General features: G+C 38.1%; 1 protein-coding gene and 1 long non-coding RNA gene across 11 annotated transcripts in view; one reads left to right on the top strand and one right to left on the bottom strand.

Annotated features, from left to right (window-relative positions):
- Positions 1 to 18,286, top strand: part of LOC131682030 (uncharacterized) — a 42,491-nt gene extending 24,205 nt beyond the window's left edge. The window contains exon 3 of the long non-coding RNA XR_009304012.1: positions 18,202 to 18,286. This is a non-coding gene — a long non-coding RNA (uncharacterized LOC131682030). The remainder of the gene's footprint in view (positions 1 to 18,201) is intronic.
- Positions 1 to 23,220, bottom strand: part of LOC131682029 (protein abrupt) — a 240,229-nt gene that overhangs the window by 14,584 nt on the left and 202,425 nt on the right. For 7 of the 10 annotated variants that reach the window (XM_058963188.1, XM_058963186.1, XM_058963190.1 and 4 more), the window contains 2 exons: positions 5,671 to 6,165; positions 5,329 to 5,616 (listed from right to left, as the gene is read on the bottom strand). In XM_058963188.1, coding sequence (XP_058819171.1) covers positions 5,329 to 5,616; positions 5,671 to 6,165 — 783 coding nt within the window. Of the gene's footprint in view, positions 1 to 5,328; positions 5,617 to 5,670; positions 6,166 to 6,510; positions 17,369 to 23,220 lie in introns of those variants that run through there. The other 3 variants (XM_058963194.1, XM_058963193.1, XM_058963195.1) reach the window with 3 other exon arrangements.

The raw sequence follows: 23,220 nt of genomic DNA, 5'->3' as shown, positions 1-23,220 counted from the left end.
TGTTTAGAACTATTAACGAATTCCGTACGTTCGCACATTCGACGCAACTTTTGCCTAGGCTGCTATGGTTATAAATCGTCGCTGTTGTGTTATCTTATGACAAGCACCATTTAGCACATTTCGAGAAAAACGATTTTTAAAGTTTGAGATTGAATATCTTGAAACTTATAAATGGTGTAAACAATTCAAAGAAGACAATTGATGCTTCTATCTATTCTGCATTAATCTCTCAAATTTTATGAAGATCGGTTGACTATGTTGCGAGTTTTTACTATGAATGTAAACAAAAGTCGCACTCATACGTGTCATAGGCGTGTATTGATGACAAAATTTATAAGACGTGTCATAATCGTGCATGGAAAATTTTCCATAGAAAAAAATCATCAATTTTTAACTTTTATTCATATCTTTGCGTTCATATGGTCTAAAAATAATCGGTGAAATGCATTTTGAAGGAAATGAGTCAGGGAATCTAGAAAAAATTGTTATTTTTGATTACAGTGTTGCCAAATATGCTTTATTTCCAGTTTAAAACTAAAACTGTGTTTTTCTCACAACTCGTGTAATTTTCATTTGAAAATGTTTATGTCATTGCGTTCCTCAGACATTTTCACACATAAAAACATCTAAAACTTCAATATAACTTGAGCAAATCTCTAGATACAGTGATTTGAAGCAAAAAACTCACAATTTCTCATCATGTTTCTCGCTATATCTAAGTAACTAAGTAGAATTTCAAAATTCTGAAAACGCCACTTTGTAGAGATTTTTCAAACAAGTAATGTAGCATATCTAACTCAGTTTACCCCAAAATGGCGTTTGTCATAAGATAGCACAACAGCGACGAAATATGTTCTAAATTTATAAGAATAAACACATTTTTGGATATTATCCTGTCCAGCAAATAAAGTTGTTTGCTAATTTAAAAGTAAGATTTCATATCAACTTTTGAATAGGGCTAATAAGATTTGTAAACAAACTTTTGTTTTGATGATTTTTTCTTAATCTGTTATAATTTCAAACCCAGAAAACAATTGAAATGGATTCTACCAAGGGTCAAGATGTTGATTCATGTGTATTTTTCATGTAATTCAACTCAGCAGCAGAATAATGAGCAAAATAAGTTTGTGTACAACAAACTCTTTAGCCCTTTTGAAGACTTATTATTGAATTGTAATTTACAAACCTTACAATTTTACACTCATTTAATTCCAAAACAAAGAGCTTTACTTGTTAGGATACATTCGATACATCAAATTTCTGCTCGTTTGGATACGTCAAATTCATCTTGGCCAGACTCTACCTGGAGTGCTCTCACTCACGGCTTACATATAATCGTCGGCGAAAACAATTAGATGAAATTCATATAATGTTTGCTGTTAACGAATGATCAACACATGATAGATCACAAGGAATGTATGCCGGTGTCTAAACCTTTGCTAGGAATAGAAAATTACGGTTAGATATGTTTTCTATGGCATGCAGCCAAACTCCCAATTTTCGGTCATAATAACATAGATGCACTGATTATCCACTGTGTCTAGCATAATTATGACGTAATTTACGTCAAGAACCCGTTTCACATTATTTTTTCCACCGTAAAAGCTTAAATATTGTTAATTATCATCTTTCGAGAAATCCGTTTTGTTTATTTCAACGATTTGTCTGATGTCACCGAAAACTGTCAATTCACGGAGTAGCAAGGCTCGTTTCTGTGAGCCGAGCTCCACCCTTCCTTTAAGGTGAAGATATGTGGAAGCCAGGAACGCACGCTTGTTGCTAGGCACCGACGCGCTTGTTTACATCGAGAAAAAATGGAATTCGAATTGAAAATTCAAACGCACAAACGAGAGTTTTCGGACATTTCCCTTCGGTCATCTGTACATTGGAAGAAAATTTGAAGTTTAGTTAGTAAACGATTAAAGTTTCGCGGTTGTTTTTTCAGTGGTGTGTGATTAAAGTGCATTCGAAAAAGTGTTCTGAAAATGGGAAGAAGAAAAATAAGTGTTTTGAAAAGAAAACCCCAAGTGAAGAGGGGTGATATTTTCGCACAAAATAAGAGCTACATATGGAATTCCGTCAAAAAATCGGGTTGATTGTATAGGAAAATGTTCTAGCTTCCTCAAGTAGCAGTTTCGTGGTACACCGGCAAGGATAGTGTATTGAAAAACGTATTTTTATATTTGCTCATGTCAGATACATGGTTAGGCAGGGGAGAGGGGTGTGTGCGGCGTAAGAGCTATGTTGTGGCTCGCATGTATAATGTCCTTAAGAATAGATTTTTATTCTCATCGAAATTCACATTGACACGAAAATCGATGCGAACGGAAAAGAAAGTTGTCTTTTTTAAGTTCGATAAAAATATTGTAACGGTTTCAGAAGGCCTATTCTCATGATTCCCCGTTGACTTCCTGTGATGCCAGTCTAGTCTTGACGTTTCGTCCGTCAACGGAAATCACAACGGTGCCGCAGAAATTCAGCTTATCAATGGCTATGAGTACTACCAGTGCAGGAACATCCAATCGGATTTGAGCAATGATAAGCACATCGACATTGTACATGATCCCGTAACCACTAACCAAGTATCTGTTCCGTTCAATAGAAGAGGCGTCATTTCGCGGCTCGTATAGGATAACTTAATTTACTGTTGCTTTTCGATACATTGCTATTCAGAGTTGTACCATAGGCTGTAGGGTAATTTCGGGAGAGATGCCGCATCAAATTTGCGGGTGAGATGCCGCACTCGATGGCGATGGAGGATACGTGGCAGAAATATATTTTTTTCACCTCGGAATGTCATTAAATGATCATTTGCGTCAGATATAGATTATTAATAAGGTATATCCACAAACTAACGGACCTAACACAGTGACATATAGGAATACGAGTCTATTTATCTATATATTTAAACGGGCGACATTTATCTAAGTATTAGTTACTTCGGTTTATTCTTTAAAGTTTCAGGCACTAATTTTAGTAAACGCATTGATTTGTAGTGATGGCAATCTTGGGATAAAAATAAAAATTTCGACGAACTGATGCTTTTTAAAATGAATCTTTCAAGAACAAACCAAAGTTATATAAATACACTGTTGGAATAAACGACCAAAACTGCTTTTAAGGAACCTCTACCAATATATCGTTCGTACAAACATACAAATAAATAGTACCCTTAATTAAGTTACTCCAACTTAACCGTTACACAAGGTTGCAAAAGAAAAATATTTTTTTAAATGTTGAATAAAAAAATGTTTCTAGAAATGGTATTACCCCCTTAAAATTAAATGAAGGTGCTGGCCGATTTATAGGTGTAATCTCAGCTGAAGACCCCTAATCACAAATACATCAACAATAGCTAAAAATATTTTTGTTCGCCATTTTTCAGTTTGTGACCATGGTGCGGCATCCAACCCGCACATGCGGCATCTTCCCGCAATGACCTTTTTTTTAAAAAATGTTCACGGAAATTTGATGAATTTTTCTTCATGACAAAAACCATTTCACAGTATTTTCGAAACTTGTCGCCATTGATAACAATGATTTTATCAAATATTGAATGGTTTACTTTGATGCAGGATCGATTTTAAGAAATGTGCGGCATCTCTCTCCAAATTACCCTGATTAGTGGCACAAATCCCCGACTATGTACGGGGAACGTGCCATTTGAGCCAATATATTCTGATTCCTGATTAGTGGTAACCAGCCAGCAAAACTATCGGCTCCAATAACTACTCGACCGCATTCACATAAAAAGGTTTGATTCTTCAGGGAGAACAATCTCTTCCGATAAATCCAGCTGAATGATTCTAGGAATGAGAACTTCACCGGAACCACAGATTGTTCAAAATAAACAGAACCTATCAGTGCAACTCAAACGCGAACAAGTTTTACCATTTCTCATGCATTTTTTTCAGATATAACATTGACAGAAAATTATCGTATCTCTCGATCCGAGCGACTATTTGAAGGTTATCACGACATCGATCACGTTGTCTGGGCATGCACCGGGTATTGTGGCGCCAGATCACAGTGAAAGTATTCCCTCCGGGCCAGAGGTAGACCGCCCGGTGTTCCGGTTCGGAATATCCTGGCAAGTCGCGATCTTTCCTATTTGTCCCTCATCTATCTTTTCATTGAAAAGATAAATCTCCTAATCTAGCCCCTCTCTTCTATCTAGCGTCCTCAGAATCACCCCAACAAAAATGTCGCAACATTTGGGTTTCTTCGCTTGCTGCCGTTAAGTAAGAGTAAGGTTGATGTTTATAATAAAACTGGTGAACGAACGGATATGCTCTGGCACTAAACATAAAGGAAAAAATACTAGTGATCCTACTGCACAGTTGTCGGAAATTTCAAAATCGGGAATATAATAAACTATTCACTAGTTCAAACCAACCGAAATTGTTCGTATGAATATTCCCCAAAATTTAACAAAAAATAAAATTCAGAATGGCTTGCTAAGATCGGACTCAAAAAATTAACTTTTGGTCCTGAAAAGAGAGGATTCTGATTTCTTCGACATAGTTTTAGAGAGCTTTGCCTAAGAACTTGCATTTATAGGACTAAAGATTATCGATTTATAAAGTGTTTTCTGTGGCATCACCGGTACACTTGGTATTTACAATAATAATTTTGTTCATTGTAACTTTTCATGTAAACAATGTTTTACTTTTTTACGCTAACTTCATCCACGCATACAAAATATGCACACCAAAATGCACGGTCATACTTTTTCCAATGTCTAGACTATATAACATAAGGTAAGATGGTTTGAGCTGTGGCATTCTAGAACTATATAAAAACTAAACTAAACTGTGGCATTCCAGAACCATATAAAAACTAAAGTAAACTTACAATGATATTAAAAGCTCCACAGTTTCACTTCCGCATTTATAAAATCGCAAATGAACATGTGGATATAATGCAAATGTTACGAAAAAAAAAAAAATTGAAATTATTTGACCGGTGCGCTGAAAAAGCTGAAAAGTCTATCGAAATGGAAAGTCAAGCTCAGCAACGGAATATAGCAGCTGTCGCCTCACGGTGAAAAAGTTGTTTACAAACGTTATTCGTAAAATACATTTTCTTAAAATATTTGAGCTATCTTAGTTTTAATTTAACAAACTGTGATTTTACTTCACGGAAAGTCAACTACTTAACCGATTTCCAATTTCGTAGCATTTAAATAATCAAAATAATTGCCTTAAATATTTGGATGGGGACCCCAGGTCGTTGAAGCCATACAATATACCCGAAACAAAAACTCTCTCACGGGAACATTTCAACTAGTTTCCAACCAACATTGAAATAAGAAAACACAACACTTACCGAAAGCGCTCTCCGTTATAAACTGCAAGTACGTGTCCAAAATCGCCGATCCGGTGGGTGTGTTCGGTTGCATGTGGTTCATTCCGCTACCGCTTCCACTGCCTCCGTGCCGATCGCCCAGCGACAGAGACATTCCCGATCCGTTACCACTGTTGTTGTTGTTGTTGCTGTTTCCGCTTCCGCCATTGCCGTCCCGGCCGTCAATTCCGCCCTTACCATTATCACCCTGCCGAACACGCGTTATCGTCGTGCTCGGGTGGTTAAAAGCTGAAACGTCACCGAAAGGAACTTCGCTAAATTAAAACGACCCAGTCCGCGTATAACAGATCTAAAAATACTTACATGATGGCGACATGCCCATCATACTCTCGTGGAACCGCCGCTGGCTTTCGCTGTGACTGCTCTGCTGGGACATGGTCAGATCTTCGGGATCGTCAAACTCGTCACCCTCGCCTCCGGATCGCAGCTCCAGCTTCATACCATCGTTCCGTCGGGTACCGGTTGGGGAAGCGCGTGCTCGCAGTTCCGCCGCTGAAATCTTCACACCGGCCTTGGCCAGCAGACGGGATGCAAGTTCCGGATCGAACGGACTAGGCATCGGCAGTACCGGTAGATCCTTGGTCGAGATTCCACGATGCTGGCGGGACATGTGCGAGTGCAATGAGTTGCGCGATTTGGCAACGGTTCCGCACAGTACGCACCGATAGCCGGGGCAAACCGTGTGCTTATCCTCCAGATGGGTGCGCAGGGTGTGTGCCGAACGGTAGATCTTACCGCACTTGGGGCACGGTCGGGGATCTGTGGCGCGTACTCGCATTTCTAAAGAACGGCGAGAGACTGCAATCAGAGAGGGGTGGCAAGAGAAAAAAGAGAGATGGTGGCAAATGATAAACATAATCGAACTGAAGGGCAACAGTGGTGGCGAGGTGTTTTGGTGTGTGCGTGTGTATTTTTGTGTTTATGAATGTATTTGTGCGCTCGCTAATGTGCTAATGTGGTGGCACTCGTGTTAGGTTAGTTGAAAAGGGGATTAAAAGAAGGAGTAAAAGTTGTATTTCCTTTTTGTAAATTTGTTTATTTTTTCTTTCCCTCTCAGAAACGTGAGTTACTTCATATCTCCTTCTCTCTCTTTTCAGCTTCCAATACAAAACTAAACTTTACAGCTTCTGTTAATATTGTTTGTTTGTTTTGTTTTGCTGCTGACTGTTTTGGTTGGTATCGTATAATATGGCGTTTAGTATATGCTGTTGTTGTTTTTAATTGTTCAAACGTTTTTTTTTATTTTTCGTATCAAAGCAGTTGTTTACTTGTTTTTTTTTTATTGTTTTTCTATTGCCGTTGAATCGTTTTTTTCCTCTGTCAAAACCAGCAAACGTAAAGCCACAACTGAACTTACATTGGCCCTAAAATATGTTTCATTATGGCGAGTTTTGTTTCCATCAATTTGAAATCAAAGTGGGGGGTGGTGGGCTAACTAAATTGAAATCTAATATTAATACGCCTGCTAGCGTTTTAGTATCGTGTTATATCCTAACCTAAAACTAATCGGTTTGCATACGTTCTCCTTTTAGTATTGTTTCAGCAGGAATTACGGACACAATATTGCGAGGTGGGAGAACTTGAATTGCTTGCCACCGGCGATGAAGGACAACGGAACGGTTAGGAAATAAACTATTTTGCCACACTAATAACTGTCTCCAGTATGAGAAAATATGACGATAATAATCGGTATAGTTAGAATAGGGTGGGGTACTACAAGTGGACGTTGGCATTAACGAAGGTGCGGTTTGCGGCTGGTGATGGAAAATTTTGTTTGCCTGACTGTGTGTATTGAGTTGGGTAGAAAGGGGAAAACGCAAGTTTTGGGCTGGTTTGTTTATTTAATTGTTGTTACTCTTTAGTGTACTGCTCACAGCGTCTTATCTACTTGCTTTTTTAAAGTTATTTTATATATAACTCTACGCATTTGTTTTGCTTTTTTCATATTATTTATATGTGTATTTGCATAAATATACAGTTAGTTCTTCTGCTCAATATATAGTCAATTACATTATAGGAACCATTTTAGAATGTCTAAAAATAGAAAATTATTCAACTTTTTTTTTCTCTAGTTCGTTTAGTTTGCTTTTCGCAGCGATTCAAACTGAACGGCGTTACACTTAAAAGTGAAGGAATCATAATCACTAGGACTTTGTAGTTTTGCTGTTACGTTAGAAGGAATACAACTTATCTATAGTGAAGGAATAAAACGAATCGTACTGTTTACAACTCCAATGCGTTTAGGAACCGGATGGCACGAGGCCCCCCTTTTTTCTACGTTAATCTTAGTTCGATAACTAATCTGCAATAAATAAATCTAACCTTTTTTGGCTGCGTGCAGGCGGCTTACACAAGGGGCAAAATAATACTGATTGAGAAATGATTTATTTTGTTTATCGTTTTTTTTTTTCTTTTGCTCGGGTCGATACAAACAACAATCTAGTAACCTATCGAGAAAAAAAATGGAAAGCCTTTACTCTAACTATATTTGTAACGATGCACGGCGGGTGGGGGTTTCCCCAAAATCGGTAGCAAGTGTTGCCAGTGCTTTTGTTTTTATTTATAATTAATTATGTTATAATAATGATACCGAGACTAGAAATAAGAAGGAAAAGAATGCTAAGAATCACACAACTTCAACTGTTTTGAACAACTGCTTTACGGGCGCGGGCGTGCGTCGTGCATTATTACACGATAGCGACGTTTGTTTTACTTTTTTTCTTATATTTTGTTATTTAGTACGAAGGGTTTTTTCACAAAGAAGTTTCTTCCAGGTGAGAGTGCCCACGTGAATGGAGACGAGGGCGGGTAAACGTTCTATGACGGTTATGTACGGACGGTCGGATTACAAAATTTCAAAATATCGTCCAACCCGGATAGCGGTTCATGACAATGAAAATATTTGAAGGCAGTTTATTATGAGCTGATCTTTCGAAGGAGGAACAATACTCTATCAATATATGATAGCATCACAAAGCAAGCCTGTGGAGGTCGAATGAGTGTTGGTTGCTACGCAGCAACCGGAAAATATTCTGGTTGCAGTTGAAAACTGCAAAATCCAACGAGCGACAATCGTATTTTCTCTGGTTCTAAACAATGGAATTACGTCGGAAGTAGTGCGCTGTATTCGTACAATGATGCGCTACACAGCGCACTACTTCCGACATCATGGATTACCACTAAACAAGAGAAGAAACGATTGTCGCTGGTTGGATTTTCCTGGTTTCAACTGTAACGATAATAAATAGAAGTTCAGCGCTGGACAACAGTTACAAGCAGTTCAATCTCTCGCGAGTTTATTGCTGTCGTTGTTTGTGGACTGGCTGACCACTAACTGCAGTTAAAAAATTCGTTTTGATATGTGTTATAGTTTGGAACTAACATAGTACAGTTTCAAGAAAAAAAAAGCTAGAAAAAAAACACATTTATAAGATAACATTTTGGTTGGACACCATTTTGGATCAAAAAACCGAAACGAAAAAGGTCCTTTCCTGATGATTAACGGCACTGAGTGTTTCTACTAACAGCAACCTTAGTTATCTAACTAGGGTTTCGACTTCTGGTGAAAAATGGACCTGAAGATTTTTACTAACCAAAGGGTAGGCATCAAAAGAAACACCAGTATGCGCTGACAACAAACAGAATTTCGACAAAGTGTATTGGTCATAACTATTATGTGCCGTTGGTGAAAGATTGTCTAAGTTTAGCTAGGTGTAGAATTTCTCTTCCCCGGGAAATCGCAAAAAATCCAAAATCACCAGCCACTCTCGCTGTGGAGGTAAAACCGTATGAGTATTGCTCTTGCACGTAGCTAACAACCAAGCTGAATGTAGCGATCAGGACAGTAATATCGCCTGGGCACACAGTGGGATTTTCTGGGAGAGCAAAGAATCCAATGATTTATCACAACAGTCGCCAGGTTAGTTACAAGAAAGGCGAAACACCCAACAGTTAAGGACCGTTACAGGAGCAGTCAACGATAACACCGAGAGAACTCGATTGTTGTTGGGAAAGACCCACATTCAAAAATAATCCAAATAATAGACCTGCTGATATATTGGCACAGTCAAAATGTAACCTTATCGCCGGCACTATATACTATATATTAGGTCAGGTAACCAATAAGCTTGTAAAATGCGTATTAACGGCTACCTGGTAAGCACTAAAGTTCTTTAAATGCCATTTAAAAGCTGATTTTGGCAAAATACACGGCTACATTACTGCTGTGCCATGAAAAAGTTTTTTTTACACTGCTGTTGTGCATTTAAAATGCTGTTTATTGGCCTCAAAATAGTTGCTTGAATGCTGCAACAAGCATCTCAAATGCAAATTATATGCTACTCTACTGCTTGTACCAATGCTTGTTGATTACCGAGAACGTATATAAAGTTTATATAATGCATACAAGCCTTAAGGATCTTTATAGCATTTATGCTTTACATATGGCATTTTATGGTATTTTTCGAGCCAAAATTCATTTTGCAATAACATACCTTTAGCATAAAAAGGTGAGGGACACATAGTAGCCCTCGATCACTATGTTAAAAACTAGTCAAAAATAAATTGATGCGGGTGTTTCCAGAGCTTGATTGGATACCATAGCGCTTTTTAAATATATATATATATATATATCTTAGAAGAACGCAAGGCTGTCTTTGGCTTAACAAAGCTCACACGCATTTGCGGCTATTACAGAGCAAATATAAAGCCAATATACCGATAAAATCATTTTTGTTTCTTATGCATCTCTTATTGAGATTTATATTCGGCATGTTTCACTGCAACCGAATATGTTCAATATACATAGTCAAGGCAGAAACAGAACAAAGAAGCGTATTTGCCGTAAATGACGAGGTAGTAGTATAGATAATTTTCAAAAAGTATTGCTCATACATATTTAAGATTTTTTTTGGTGGTACCCTACGGGGAAGACAGATCGAAAATGGTAAGTTAAATGAACGCAATTTTGAGAAAAAATATCCATCGAGGGAGCATTCGAATCTGCAACCCTTGGGACTCCGGCCCAATGCACAAACCCTTATGCTATCCCAGGGGCTATGATGATGTCCCAGGAAGAACACATGATTATCTTTCATGTTCAAACTCCGATAAGATCAAAATACTTATCACCTATAATTAGAAGAGGGTCAATTATACTTTTAAGCAGATGACTGCGCCAGTGATTCAGTGGCAAGCATGACTACTTCCAGCCCCAGTGGGTGTAGGTTCAATCCCAGCCGAGGTCAATGTGATTTTCTGAGCTGAAAAATCTCTCTAGTCTGGTGGATGGTGAAGTTACCTCTCTGGTGTCGATGATAAGGTATTTTAAGAATTACGACGACACGAAAATACGACAGTGTTGCAAACGTTGGCAAAAATAACACCCAACTGCAACTGTACAATAGCATGAATAGTGCCAATAACAAACATTCAAATTTGAGAGTTTTACATTGTTGCTGCTTAATTGAATCAATAATGCAAAAAACGGGTTTTCAAACTTTGCATGTAATTGCCAATGTAATTGTAATCTCGCACCAAAATTCTCGAAAGAATCAACAATGAGCGCAACAGACTAAACGCAGAAGTTCTCCACATCAAATTGAGAGAGAAAACTGCGGTTAATCTACAACGGGATGCGATGGGGTTCTCTACTACATACAACGGCTTGCTCAAAAAATTAAACTCGATAGGGAAACACTCACGTCTCACAACAGCTGTTCAGGGAGAGGCAACAGATTTAGAGTAGTCAGAAAAGCAACCCAATGGGGAATAGAGGGTAGAATAGCTAGGTGTTTTAAGTGACTGTAAACTATTGTGATGAAAATTGTAATAATGCTTATTTTTTATACTTTTTTATATAGTAAATTTCTGATGATGGCTGAAAAGTAACAGTAGGCCGAAACGTAAACCAATTAACCTCTTTCCGCTCATTTTCACCGAAAAATATCAATTAAAATCCGCCAAAATAAGTTCACGGTGATCTAACATCGATATTCAATTGCCAATATTTCGCATTTTCTGGCATTATATGAGCATTAAATCAGTATATAGGGCTTATCGGCTTTTAAGGGGTGCTTTGTATGCAGATCTAAAGCAGATACAAGACAATGTTTCTCTATAAATGCCTATTGGTTACTTGGGTTTCAATATCGAAAGTTTTTGAGTTACATTATGGCATGCTTATGCTGAAGCAGTGCTGCCAGTTTCATTTAACGATGAAAAATATTATAGTATACCTTTGTCGTCATGAAATATTTTTTAAAATCAAATTAGAATGTCTTCGACAACCTTTTCCATGAATTTAGACTACTCTACATATTCTACGATAATTGTATTAGGTTTTTAGAATAATTTCCAAAAATCGCAAAATCATATAAATTCGCAAATTCCATATGATATGTCCTGAAACATTTCTGTCAACGGAATACTATCGTTTGACCTTTGCTGGAAGGTATTGAAATCAGGCCCCTGCTAGGCAGCCATTTTGTCCTAGCCAACATCTGCCTTTGGTAAAATCAAAACAACCCCATGCTATTGCACGGGCTACATGGGCCCATCATATGTTGATTACTGTCAAAGTCCGTATATCTCCATAGTGGATGACAGGAGTGACACCTCCCTGATTGAAATCAATTACAGAAAAGTCAGCGGTGACATAGCTCGAAACAAAAGATTAATTGTGTACAAACTTGTATGCAAAACTTTTTTCGACATAGACTTATCAGGTTGCGTTGGTATTGTGCCGTTTTGACGTTTGAATTGGGAGGCAATAAATCGTTTACACGCGCGAATTTGGAGACAATCAAACCGCTTCTGGGCTTAAAAGGGAGGGCGGTAATATAAAGATGCGAACCATTAGTGTGCATATTTTAAACGTCAGATATCTCAATTGTTGCATAATGTGGCCTTATCACTTGATGAACACTGTGTCAAATCATTGAGAAAGGAACAAATTTGCCAGAACATTTGTCGAAGGTGAAGTGAGTTTCTGCGGAGAGAAGAACTTCATCTGAAATATATACAATTGCCTTATGCGCACGTATCTGTGATGCTTTTGTTGTGCTCATCACAGCATGCTGTGCGTTTGACTGTCATTTTTTGTTTATTGACTTTTTCTGCGGCTTAAATTCTTTGTTTCCAAAATGTCGTGCATTGAAAATGAAGTGAAAATTAAGGTCTTGTACACATGGTTAAATTAAGAGGGTGTAATTCTACGAAAATTTGTTGAAGCGCTTCGGAATCCGTCACGCGAGTGTAAAATCCTCCATAAGCAAGGTTAGGGAACACTATTCTTTGGATGAACCAGCCAGGAAGAAACAGCAAAGCCGTACCTTCGAACGCGAGAAACTGGTCTAGAAAGTGGCATCTTCAATTAGGGAAAATAAATCGACACTGATACGTGAATATGTGACCAATAGAGCGGAAACTAGTGCTGGAATTATCCAACGTATCAAGAAATGGAACAGTGAAAAGGCTTATAAAACGTAGAAAATCGCCAAAGTGACACATGTGAAAAAGGGCTCAAAAGCCTACCAGGTGCATAATAGTATATGGCCGTTGTAGGTGATTCCGATAGGTCCATTCCAGTGGAGAAACTTGGTCGAAAGTGCTGATTTGGCAAGCAATATGTTCCTGCGGTTTGATGTCTACAATTTTTTACATTACTGTAACTATAGATGCAGAAATCTATCGAGCAGAACTGCCTTTATATGACAAGCAATGCCCTCTTCCATTGCGCTATGGTTCCAAAGCCGTATTTAGGAAGATAAAACTGTTTTAGGTATATCACGTAAAAAATGTTTTTGAACCGTTACTTCTAAAAAAATGTTTTTCAACCAAAATTTTTTCAACTCTTCATATCGACAATATAAATCTTTGTTTCGTCAACAATAATATACGCCATATGCAGTTCTAAAAGGGTCGTGAGCATATTTAAGATAAATAAATGAATGAAACTACACATGAAAAATAGCGATTTTAAGGGGTTGCGTTTTGATCGTTCAATCTCTTTTCTTAAAATCATCTAAGAAATAGTCAATTGGTGCGATAATACTGAAAGTTACCGTCATTCAATTGAGTATGTGATACTTTTTGAAAGAACATTGTTTTATAACTTAGTAAAACATTGCGTAGCACAAAACTTTACATATCTAAAACGTTGACACTTTGAACCATCCTAGTTTAACTAATCGACGAAAAATAATAAACAAGTTTGGCGACGAGACTAACGGTTTGGACGCTAATAATTTTGTCTTCCTAAATAAGGCTTTGGGACCATAGTGCACTGTTTGGGTCGGATTTAGCGTTGGCTTAAAACCTCAGAACAACTATCAGTTGATTCACGGGAAAGGGAATTTACCAGATTGCCGTCAGCTTCGGTACATCGAACGTTACAAGCCGATTATGAAAAGGGAGTTTAAAAAATCTGGTAAAGCAGCTGGTTGGGTGTGATGAAACACTTGTCCGGAAGTTGATTAAAAGAGTTCGATAATAAGTTCGAAAATTCGTGGAGTGTAGAAATGTGGTCGAAAAGTGCTGGTATGGCAAGCAATATGTTCCTGCGAATTGCAGTCTGTCATTTTTTACACTACCGGAACTATTAATGCGGGGATCTTCAAATGTTTAAGTTCAATTTCCTAAAATAAAGGATCAAATATTTGCTTGAATAATACATCACTTTTAAATGATTTGCATAAAAATATATGAATAACATGTATCGACGTTTGAATTTTATCCGACCGCGGCTAAACGAAATGTTATCAGGAAGTTCAAGGTCGTTTCCATGCATACATTTGCTCAAAAACTCCAGATCTGACAAGAGAATTGCAGTTGCGAACAAAAATTCAAGTTTTTGTTACAAACAAACTACGGTGGTACAGAAAGTGGTACAGCGGTGCCCGTCTTATAGGTTTATTAAGGGTCTAAGGCAGTGGAGGATCTAGAGGGGAGGGTCCTGGGGGTCCAGACCCCCTCCGCAAATTTTTAACTTGTTGAGAAATTGTAAATTAGTTTCAATTTTAAATTAGCTTCAAACTCAAAATCATTTCAAGCCAAGGTTGAACACCAAAAGTGATTTCATTCATGAGGTTTTTTCTGGATCCGCTCCTGGTCTAAGGCAGTTAACGGAGACCAGCAAGATGTTAACCCGCCAATGCGAGTAATTTAAAGGAAGGTTCGGTATTTGATCATACAATCATCAGAATATTTTTTTTTTATATTTTGACCACCACAATTTCTCTATGCCATAGAGTTGATTCTTTGCGCCCGGTTTCTGACTGAATCAATCTTTAATTCGGCTGTTACCTAACAAATTGTCCGAAAATACAGACACTTTGAGTGCAGCCAAATAAATATGGCGGTTTGGTGAGAATAAGTAGAGAGGATGTCCATTAAGTGACAAGAAAGCATGATTCCTTTGGCCCACTCCTGAGTCGATTCCTAGTTTCATCAGAAGTGTCTTCTTTAAAGTTTTACCAATTTGGACAAGTCTAGCTACCGGACAGACGTGCTTGAAGTTTGTCTGGGATTTTCGACAATTTACACGGAAAAACGGAACTCGCACTGTAAGTGAGAATAGGAAAGATAATTTTATTGCTTACAACTTAGTAGAAGACTCAAATCCAACTTTAATAGGAGAAGTTATTAAACATTTAACGAAGTGATGTTTGAATCTGTTTTGCACGAGGCCTAACAGAATAATTTTAGTACATAATATGAGTCATCTTTCGGTTAGAAAATTTGCGTTTCACATTTCACCGTATAGAGGGCGCCATCTTTATTTTTTCAACGGAGTGAGATAGAAATTTGGTGTCTTCTGCAAAGTTGTAAAAAAGATACTTTTCAGTAATTTCACTGAACGTACCCATGTTCTATCTCTCTTAGTTGTAAAGTTAGTGTTTCCGCCCTCTGTTCGGTCAAATGTGTAACTAAAACTTTTCAGTCAAAATTTGACGCATACTATTGCACTAAAATTCTTCCAAGCACATTATTTAATCCACAAAAAAAATCGTTGGCATCAAATTCGTAATTCGTCGACGTGCGCTGTTAGGCCTCTTGCAAAATTGATTCAGATAGCACTTAGTTAAATATTTAATAACTTCTCCCAAAGAAGCTGGATTGATGTGCAGTCTTCAATAAAGTTGTTCGGGATACAATTATCTTCCCTTTTCTCACTTAAAGTGAAGATCTAATGCATACAGTGCCACTTAGCGGTGAAAATGCGAATTCATGTGTTTTCATCGTGTAAATTGTAAAAAATCCATTGAAATTTTAAGCTCATTGTTCCGGTAGCTAGACTTGTCCAATTTGGTTCAAATTTGGACCAGACGCTCCTGGTCGGACTAGGAATTGGTTCAGGGATGTGCCTTTTCTGGACAGTCTAATGTCCATCCAAAGCTACTGCGATCAACCATGATGCCAGATTTTTAAGTCATTTTCAAGATTGTTAAATGTTTACTGATCCATTGCCGCTACGTTTTTCTAGGGTCTAATACGTTCTTAAATTTCAAACCAAAACACCTATAATTGATTAGTAACTTATAGATATATCCTTGTCATCAGAACGAAACCGTCCGCCACAATAATCACGTCATACCAGGTTCCCGCCCCCTTCCCCCTCCTAGTAGCAGCAGCCCTTCTTTACGCCTACTCACTTACACTGTTTTTTTTTTTGAATAGTTAGGAACTTTAGTGTATAACCGTATGGATCGATGGACCATCGGCAAAAACAAACAAAAAAAACAAAAACTAATAGTGGAGACCCACGGACACACCACCAGTCACTTGTGAGGAATGTTCAGTTTCGCACGGTCTAATCACTAGCTGCTGCTATGGCTGCTGCTGCCGCCGCCGCCGTCGTCGTTGTCGTTGTCGTCGTTGCCGGCTTCGGAACTACTCCGGTGTTGCAGCAGCCGCGGCGGTGTAGCTTCGTCGCCGGTTCAAGGAATCCCGGTGAAGGGACCACCGGATGAGCGCATCGCCTTCATCTTCGCCCATTGGCTGGTGTGTTTCAGGCGCATGTGGTTCCGAACCGAGTTCGGGTGAGCAAAGCGACGGCCACACTGGATGACCGGACAGACCGGACTGTCACGTGGATAGTGACGATCGAGGTGCTGTCTAAAGACACGTGGTTCTAGGGGGACTTCGCATAAAGGACACGGTAACAGGTAGACCTGGCCGGAGTTGCTACTGTTGTTGTTGTAGGCAAAGGGGTTGAGACGATCGCCCGGCGTTTGCGACTGCTTCTGGGGTTTGCTGTCGTGCGAGAAGCTGTTGTTTACAGAATTACTATTTACAGTGTTGCCAGTGACGCTCCTGCTTAGACTACCGGTGCCCGAGGCGAATGGCGAGGTTGTCGAATTGGTGGATTGGTTGATACAGTTTTGAGGAGTGGACGTAGGAGGCGTTGTAGCGGCCGCTGCAGACGTCGACAGTAGAAAGCCAGCCAACTGTTGCTGGTGCCGTTGAAGGTGAGCATGTAGGCGAGCTTTCTCGTTCAGGATGTGTTGCTTGAGCGCTAGATCACGAGAGCCGGACTTGTGGGCGCTAAAAAAATCATTCGGCTCACTGCCGTCACCCAGTGGGTTACCACCGTTGCCACTGGCGGCCACAGCAGCTGCCGCCAGGACTCCGGCCGCAGCTAATTGCTTATGGTAGTCGCTATCGATCGACATAATATCTGCCTTCATCTCATCGTCGTCGATCCCATCCTCGTCCTCCTCTTCTTCATCATCGTCCAGGTAACGACTGTCGTTCTCGTCCGGCTCCCTCAACCCTGCATTCTCACCGTCAACCGAGGCACTTAAACAATTCCGCTGTTGCTGTTGTTTCTGTTGATGAATCAACTGTTTCCGCTGTTGCTGCTGCTGATGCTGATGTTGTTGCTGCTGCTGCTGTTGCTGCTGATGGTGCTGTTGTTGATGGTGCTGCTGCATATCGTCATCATCATCGTCGTCGTCGTTCGCTTCCTCCTTTATCAGTGTATCGCAATGTTGGCGTGCATCTGCAATCGTGATTAGGGATTGCAGTGTTAGATGATTTCTGATCGCCCAAAAGTCCGACCCTGATCAATATTGGTTAATTATTTTTATAAGCGATTTTTTTTGGTTCATTCATTCATGTTTGGTTGGCTCTATCATCGATCAAGAGCGCAACTGATTCGCGAGAATTTGGAATATTGCTCTCATTTTTTTTGGCATTCTTGGAAACCTAATTATGTTAAAGCGCTTTTTTTTATCGTACGCTCTGTTACAATTTGCTTATCAGTTCCCGAGTCTGAAAGAAGTTAAAAATTTGGACACTCTGGTTTTGTTTTTGCATTTTTTTCATTTGCTTTTCATCATGTGTAGTACCAATTAGTTTTATTGTAACATCGATTCGGTTGCTTTGATCCATTTATAAAAATCATTACACATCGATAGAGATCACGGTCGTGTTCAATTATTAATATTTAATCTATATTGGCAGACGATAGCATGTTTCTAAACTAAAGATGGCATAAACTGAAGCGATAACTTATGGATAATAATGCTTATAATAATGAAACAAAAAACAGAGAGAAGAAAAACTCATCGAAGGAAAAAAAAATAAACGGCAAAAGTTGGACAATTTGTTCGTTAAAAGTTATTAATACTATGGTCAAACCTAATCCAATCCCATTTGTTTTTGGTTATGTATGGAAAAACTAAAAGCTACCGATTAGATTAAAATAATATAACTAAAATTTTGAGGTTAGTTTGCTTTTCACCAATCGGGTTGTCTACACTGTAGCAATAGTAAAATTTAGTTTTGCATGTCTGAGTGAGGTAATTTTTCTTCGACCTTTTTTTCTTCCAGATTAGGACATTTCAACTGGCAAATCTGACTGACTGTTTTCTATTGAACTTTTGATGTGAGGAGGTGGAAAACTCAAAAATATCAGGTGGGTGAGTGAAGTGGACGAAAGAAAGAATAAAAAAATGAAATCATAAAATAAATGAGACTAAACCTTTCCGTTAAGTAAATATTAATAATTATTATTTTGAACAATCAGAAATCATTATTAACACTGATGGTTAAGAGACTTGGTTATTCGCTAAAAGAAGATTTTTTTTTTTCAGTAAACTGGCAGCAGTAGAAGAAGAACGTTAGCTTTATCCGTCGCTATTTTTAGATGGAAAGAAAAAAAATTAAGAGCAGCAAAAAAACGAGCACAAATCTGCCGATCGTTAACAAACTAGTTGAAATACAGCAACACTAATCTAGGAACTCACTGAACGAGCAGGACCGAACAAATATAGTTCGCAAACGCAATCAATAGAAAACTAACACACCGTTGTTTTTTTTATGTATTCTAGAATCTAGATATTTTCACCCGGGCTACATGTATGTAATAACAATCAGCATTACCACTGCTCTCGCGCGGTCGCATATGTCACTGTGGTTTGCGATTCGATTTGAATAACCTCCATGTTTGATGCGGGAATGTGCATCTGTCGCAGTGTCGTGTCGTCGATAGTCCACACTCCGTCATTAGGCATTAGTTATGTTCACCGTTAGTTTGATCGATGTTGATGGTGGGAAAGGGAGATGGGAACGGATCATAGTAATCCGTGATTAGTGGAATGGAATAATGGAAATGAAAAATGGCGTAGACCAACAACAACATCTATTGTTAATCTAATAGGATTGATTGTCGTAAAATTGTAAATAGGTAAAATTGTGGAAGATTTGTTGGTTGATTATTTACTGCTAATAATTGATTTTTTTCAGGAAAATGATGTCTACTCATGGAGGAATGGCTCAGTGGAATTTTCCAGTGAGCTATGAAAAAACACCAGGTTTAAAATAGGAATCTGTGAGCGGGTGTTTAGCTAAAAACTTTCGAAACTTTAATGATTCAACTGCTATTTAAAACTTTCATGTTTTATGTTATTTATACGTGAAAAATAGTCCTTCATTGGATAAATAAATTTCCATTTCTAATCCGGATTTGAATCCATAATTACTCATCTGTGCAACAGTTTATTCGCTCAAAGAATCTTGTTTATGATTAGACGCATAGTAGGCCTTGCCTAGTGCAAACGGGAATAGTATTACGTGTTACATTTATTCACCCACTGTGTATGGGAGACGTTTGGACAGCTAGGAAGTAGGTATCATTAAATCAAAATACTGCAATTAGTAAACAAATAAAAATTCGGAAAATTTAATGTGAAAATGCTGTAGAAGATATTGTATAGAAGCCTTTGCAATAAAACTCTCTGAAACCAATTAGTCTATCTTCGACTAGTTCCCATTTTTCTCTGTGTGCCGACATAATTAGTTTAAGTCTTTTAATGTTTATCCATAAAAGAAAGTAGTAAATATTTTTTTCCAGATTTGTCATCTGCAAGAATCGGTTGAAAGGGGGTTGAATTGTGATTTGCTGGGATTGGAAAAGGCAGAAGCCAGCAAGAAGACGTGGTGTACATAGGAGGAAGGAATGCTGAATTCTGCTCGAGATGTGGAAGATAGAATACAATAAAGTAAACAGAGAACACAGCAAGTAGCTCCGCTAAAATGTAAGTTAATCTAAAAGCGTACCAAACCTCGGAATCAAAGATATGTCGCATTAGAAAAAATCTGTTAAATAATGTGACATACTGTTCCAAAGTAAGTGACACATTAAACAGGCTTTTTTGATGAAAATATTTGTAAAATTCTTCTCGTTTTTTTATAAAAAAAATATCGAGTAGTAGTGCTAGTGTCAGTACTGTAGACCCTGTTCTCTTCAAAAAGGATGGGTACTAGGAATCCTAGTTGACACGAGCATAAAATAAGATAAAATACTTGTTCAGATGCTCAATAAAAGTTATGTGACGTGCGATTCCAGTGAGAAGAGAATATGAAAATTTTTAATCTTAGCAATAATATTGTGCGATGAGCTTAATATTGCTACCAGAAGCAATATTTTAGTCGCTTTAAATGATTGGTTATGAACATGCAGGTGGTATGTGCGATGAAACAGCAGAGAGACATCAAAAAAGGTAATCAGTCCAAATTCCAACGAGTCAAGTCAGCGATGCACAGCGAAAAAAGCATGGTTTTTTGTGATTCCGTGACAGTTGAAGGAATTGTGATGTTTTATAGCTAGAAGCCCGTACAAGGAAGTGATAAATACGAACAAGTTTTGACTAAATACAAGTTATGTATTTCAATCCATTGAAGTGGATTTTGGACGGTCAAAAATCTTACTTCGCTAAACGGCGCAGATAAATTTACTTATAAATTGATGATTTGGCAAGCCACCTGCAGTTATGGAAGTAAAACTAGTAGTTCCATCACTGGAGCGACTATAAATGTACAACTTTTCAAGGAATAGTGCTTCCGTGAATTTCTACCTTAATTTAGACAACTAACATTTCAATCAGATTATTAAAGAATGTACAATATCGAACTCATTTTTAAATTTATTATTAATACACCAAATTGGCCAGATTTCCGTTCCATCGAAAATTATTAAACAATTATCGAGTGTAAATTGAATAAATGTACCACGAACTTTCAGTTTGATTTACAGAAACGATGGAAAAGATACCCAACAAAGTAGACAGTAATTCAGTGCAAGAATTCAAGGCAGATATTCATCAGAAAACACGACGAAGGAGAAGTTTTACTGAAAAAAATGTTCATTTTTCGAACAGAGCCTTATAAATCACTTAAGAGATTCGATCAAAATGTTGTGTGTTTTTTAAACATAAGCCAGTAATTTCCCTCTGCACCCATTTTCTTATACAATATTAATTCCCAAAAGAAAACATTGGATTTAACCAATTTGTGCATTAACAGCACAAGACGCAACTCAAATTAAGTCTGATTTCTGTGTTTCGAATTCATCTCGTCAGTAACTAACACCAACTTGGAGCAAAGTTAGACGATCTATCTAATCTAGTACCCAAATAAGCACTAGTTAAATGCAATAATCCAAACAGTCACACGTCACATGTGAACGCCTAAAGCAACTAGCTTGTCCCCAGTGATGTCCCGGAAAGCAAACACAGAAGCTCAGAATTTTTTTTAACGACATTAGATTTTTTTAGAGTTAGAGTATGAGTAAGACGTGGTTGGGTATTTTCATTTCAGCGAACGAGTTGTTGGTACATAACAATGCCGACAATTTAGAGCACTTTACGTCTTGAAGTTAAAATTGTCTCATAGCGCAAGTCGCACCCATATTCGATTCGTTGCTAACAAGGCGTCCGAAACCACATTTCCACGGCTCCTTTAAACTACCGCTATAATGAGCCGTGTTAAAAAAACGGCTTGGAAAAAAGCGTCGATTTACTTATGTTTCGATCTCAAAAGAGGTGCTAAAGAAAATCGAATGGCAGACACCTAATAAGCAACAATTCGAATATGGGTTTGGCTTACGAGATAGTTAATTCCGTTAAGTACTCTAAACCGTCAGTCTTATCTTGGACTAAATGATTATATGTCTGTTGCACAACACTATTTACTGCTTGAACTATGGTGCTTTGGAGTTCCGATCTGGTCAGATTATTTGATGTCATTGAGAGTTCAATCAATTTGTCCGTGTAATGTCCGTGTCCGTGGAATGCGATTTTTAATTGTAAAAATGTTACTAAAAATCGATGTTTATTATGTTTTCCTGCATTAATACCAAAACAATTAATTGAATACAATTTTTCAGAAGCACATATAAATTTCTGCATTCGAACTAACAATCTTAAGTGCATTCCACTTTGCTTCCGATTATACCCAGATATCTTTATCTTGTGACAGAAAGAATAGTAGCGCTATTTTTCTGTAGTTTTTTTTGCTTTACACATAGCATAGCACATAGCTTTATATCAATCCTAAGTGCGAGGTCCCAAAAATGCCAGAGCCTCTTGCGCCAACCCATCCATAAACACGCTACTCGTTATTTATATGGCAATCGGAAGGGGAAAGATGGATGACATTTTCAAGTGGCAAAGTTCGCTAAGAAATATCCGATTTGGCAGGTTTTCTGTAGCTGTAGCTAGAAAAGCGGCATTTTCATTGCGACTGGAGTCCTTAAAAGAAAGAACTCCGATTTAGTACATAATTATTCCAGATTTGACATCCACACTAAACGCTTCTAATGGCGAGGATTGTGATTTGCTGGCGATTGGAAAAGGCCTGCAAGAAGACGTGGTGTACATAAGAGGAAGTAATGCAGTGAATTGTGCTGACTTCTGCTCTAGACGATTAATTTTATCTTGGATTTCTAGTATCTTCCTTCTTCGAAGAAAGTAGCACAGCAAAAATGTAATTTAATCTAAAAGAGTGCAAAACTTCGGAATCAACGAATGTTCCGCATAAGTAAATCAAATCTGTCTAATAAAAAGAGATACTGTTCCAAAGCAAGTGACACATCAAACATGCTTTTTGATCAGAATACTTGTTAAGTGCTTCTCGCTTTTCTTTTTGAAAAGAAAATCGAGTAACGGTATTTTCCCGTTGTCAGTACCAAGGGACCGGTTCTATTCCAAAAGGGTCTGTACTAGGAACTCTAATTGCCACGGCCATAAACAACGGATATTCAGATGCTTAATAAAAATTAAGTTGCCCAACAATTTAGGAATAAATGTTTAGATTCAGCTACGTGATTTTTTCCTCTCTTTCGGTCAGATGTCGATCATATATCGGTCAATCAATCACATAAGTATAAATCAATATTTGCCACTATTTTTCGCTCCCAAGCGCTCTCAATATGGTCACGAGGAGTTTAATGTAGCAATCAGTAGCAACATTTTAGTCGCCTCGCACGATTGGTTACGAACATGCAGGTGGGGTCTGCGATGAAACAATAGAGAGCCATCAGATACTAATCAGTCTGCTTCCAACAACTAA

The sequence above is a fragment of the Topomyia yanbarensis genome, chromosome 2, assembly GCF_030247195.1.
Source record: "Topomyia yanbarensis strain Yona2022 chromosome 2, ASM3024719v1, whole genome shotgun sequence".
Lineage (NCBI taxonomy): Eukaryota > Metazoa > Arthropoda > Insecta > Diptera > Culicidae > Topomyia > Topomyia yanbarensis.
Note: the sequence above shows the minus strand (reverse complement) of the source record. Positions and strands in the feature narration are given on the sequence as shown.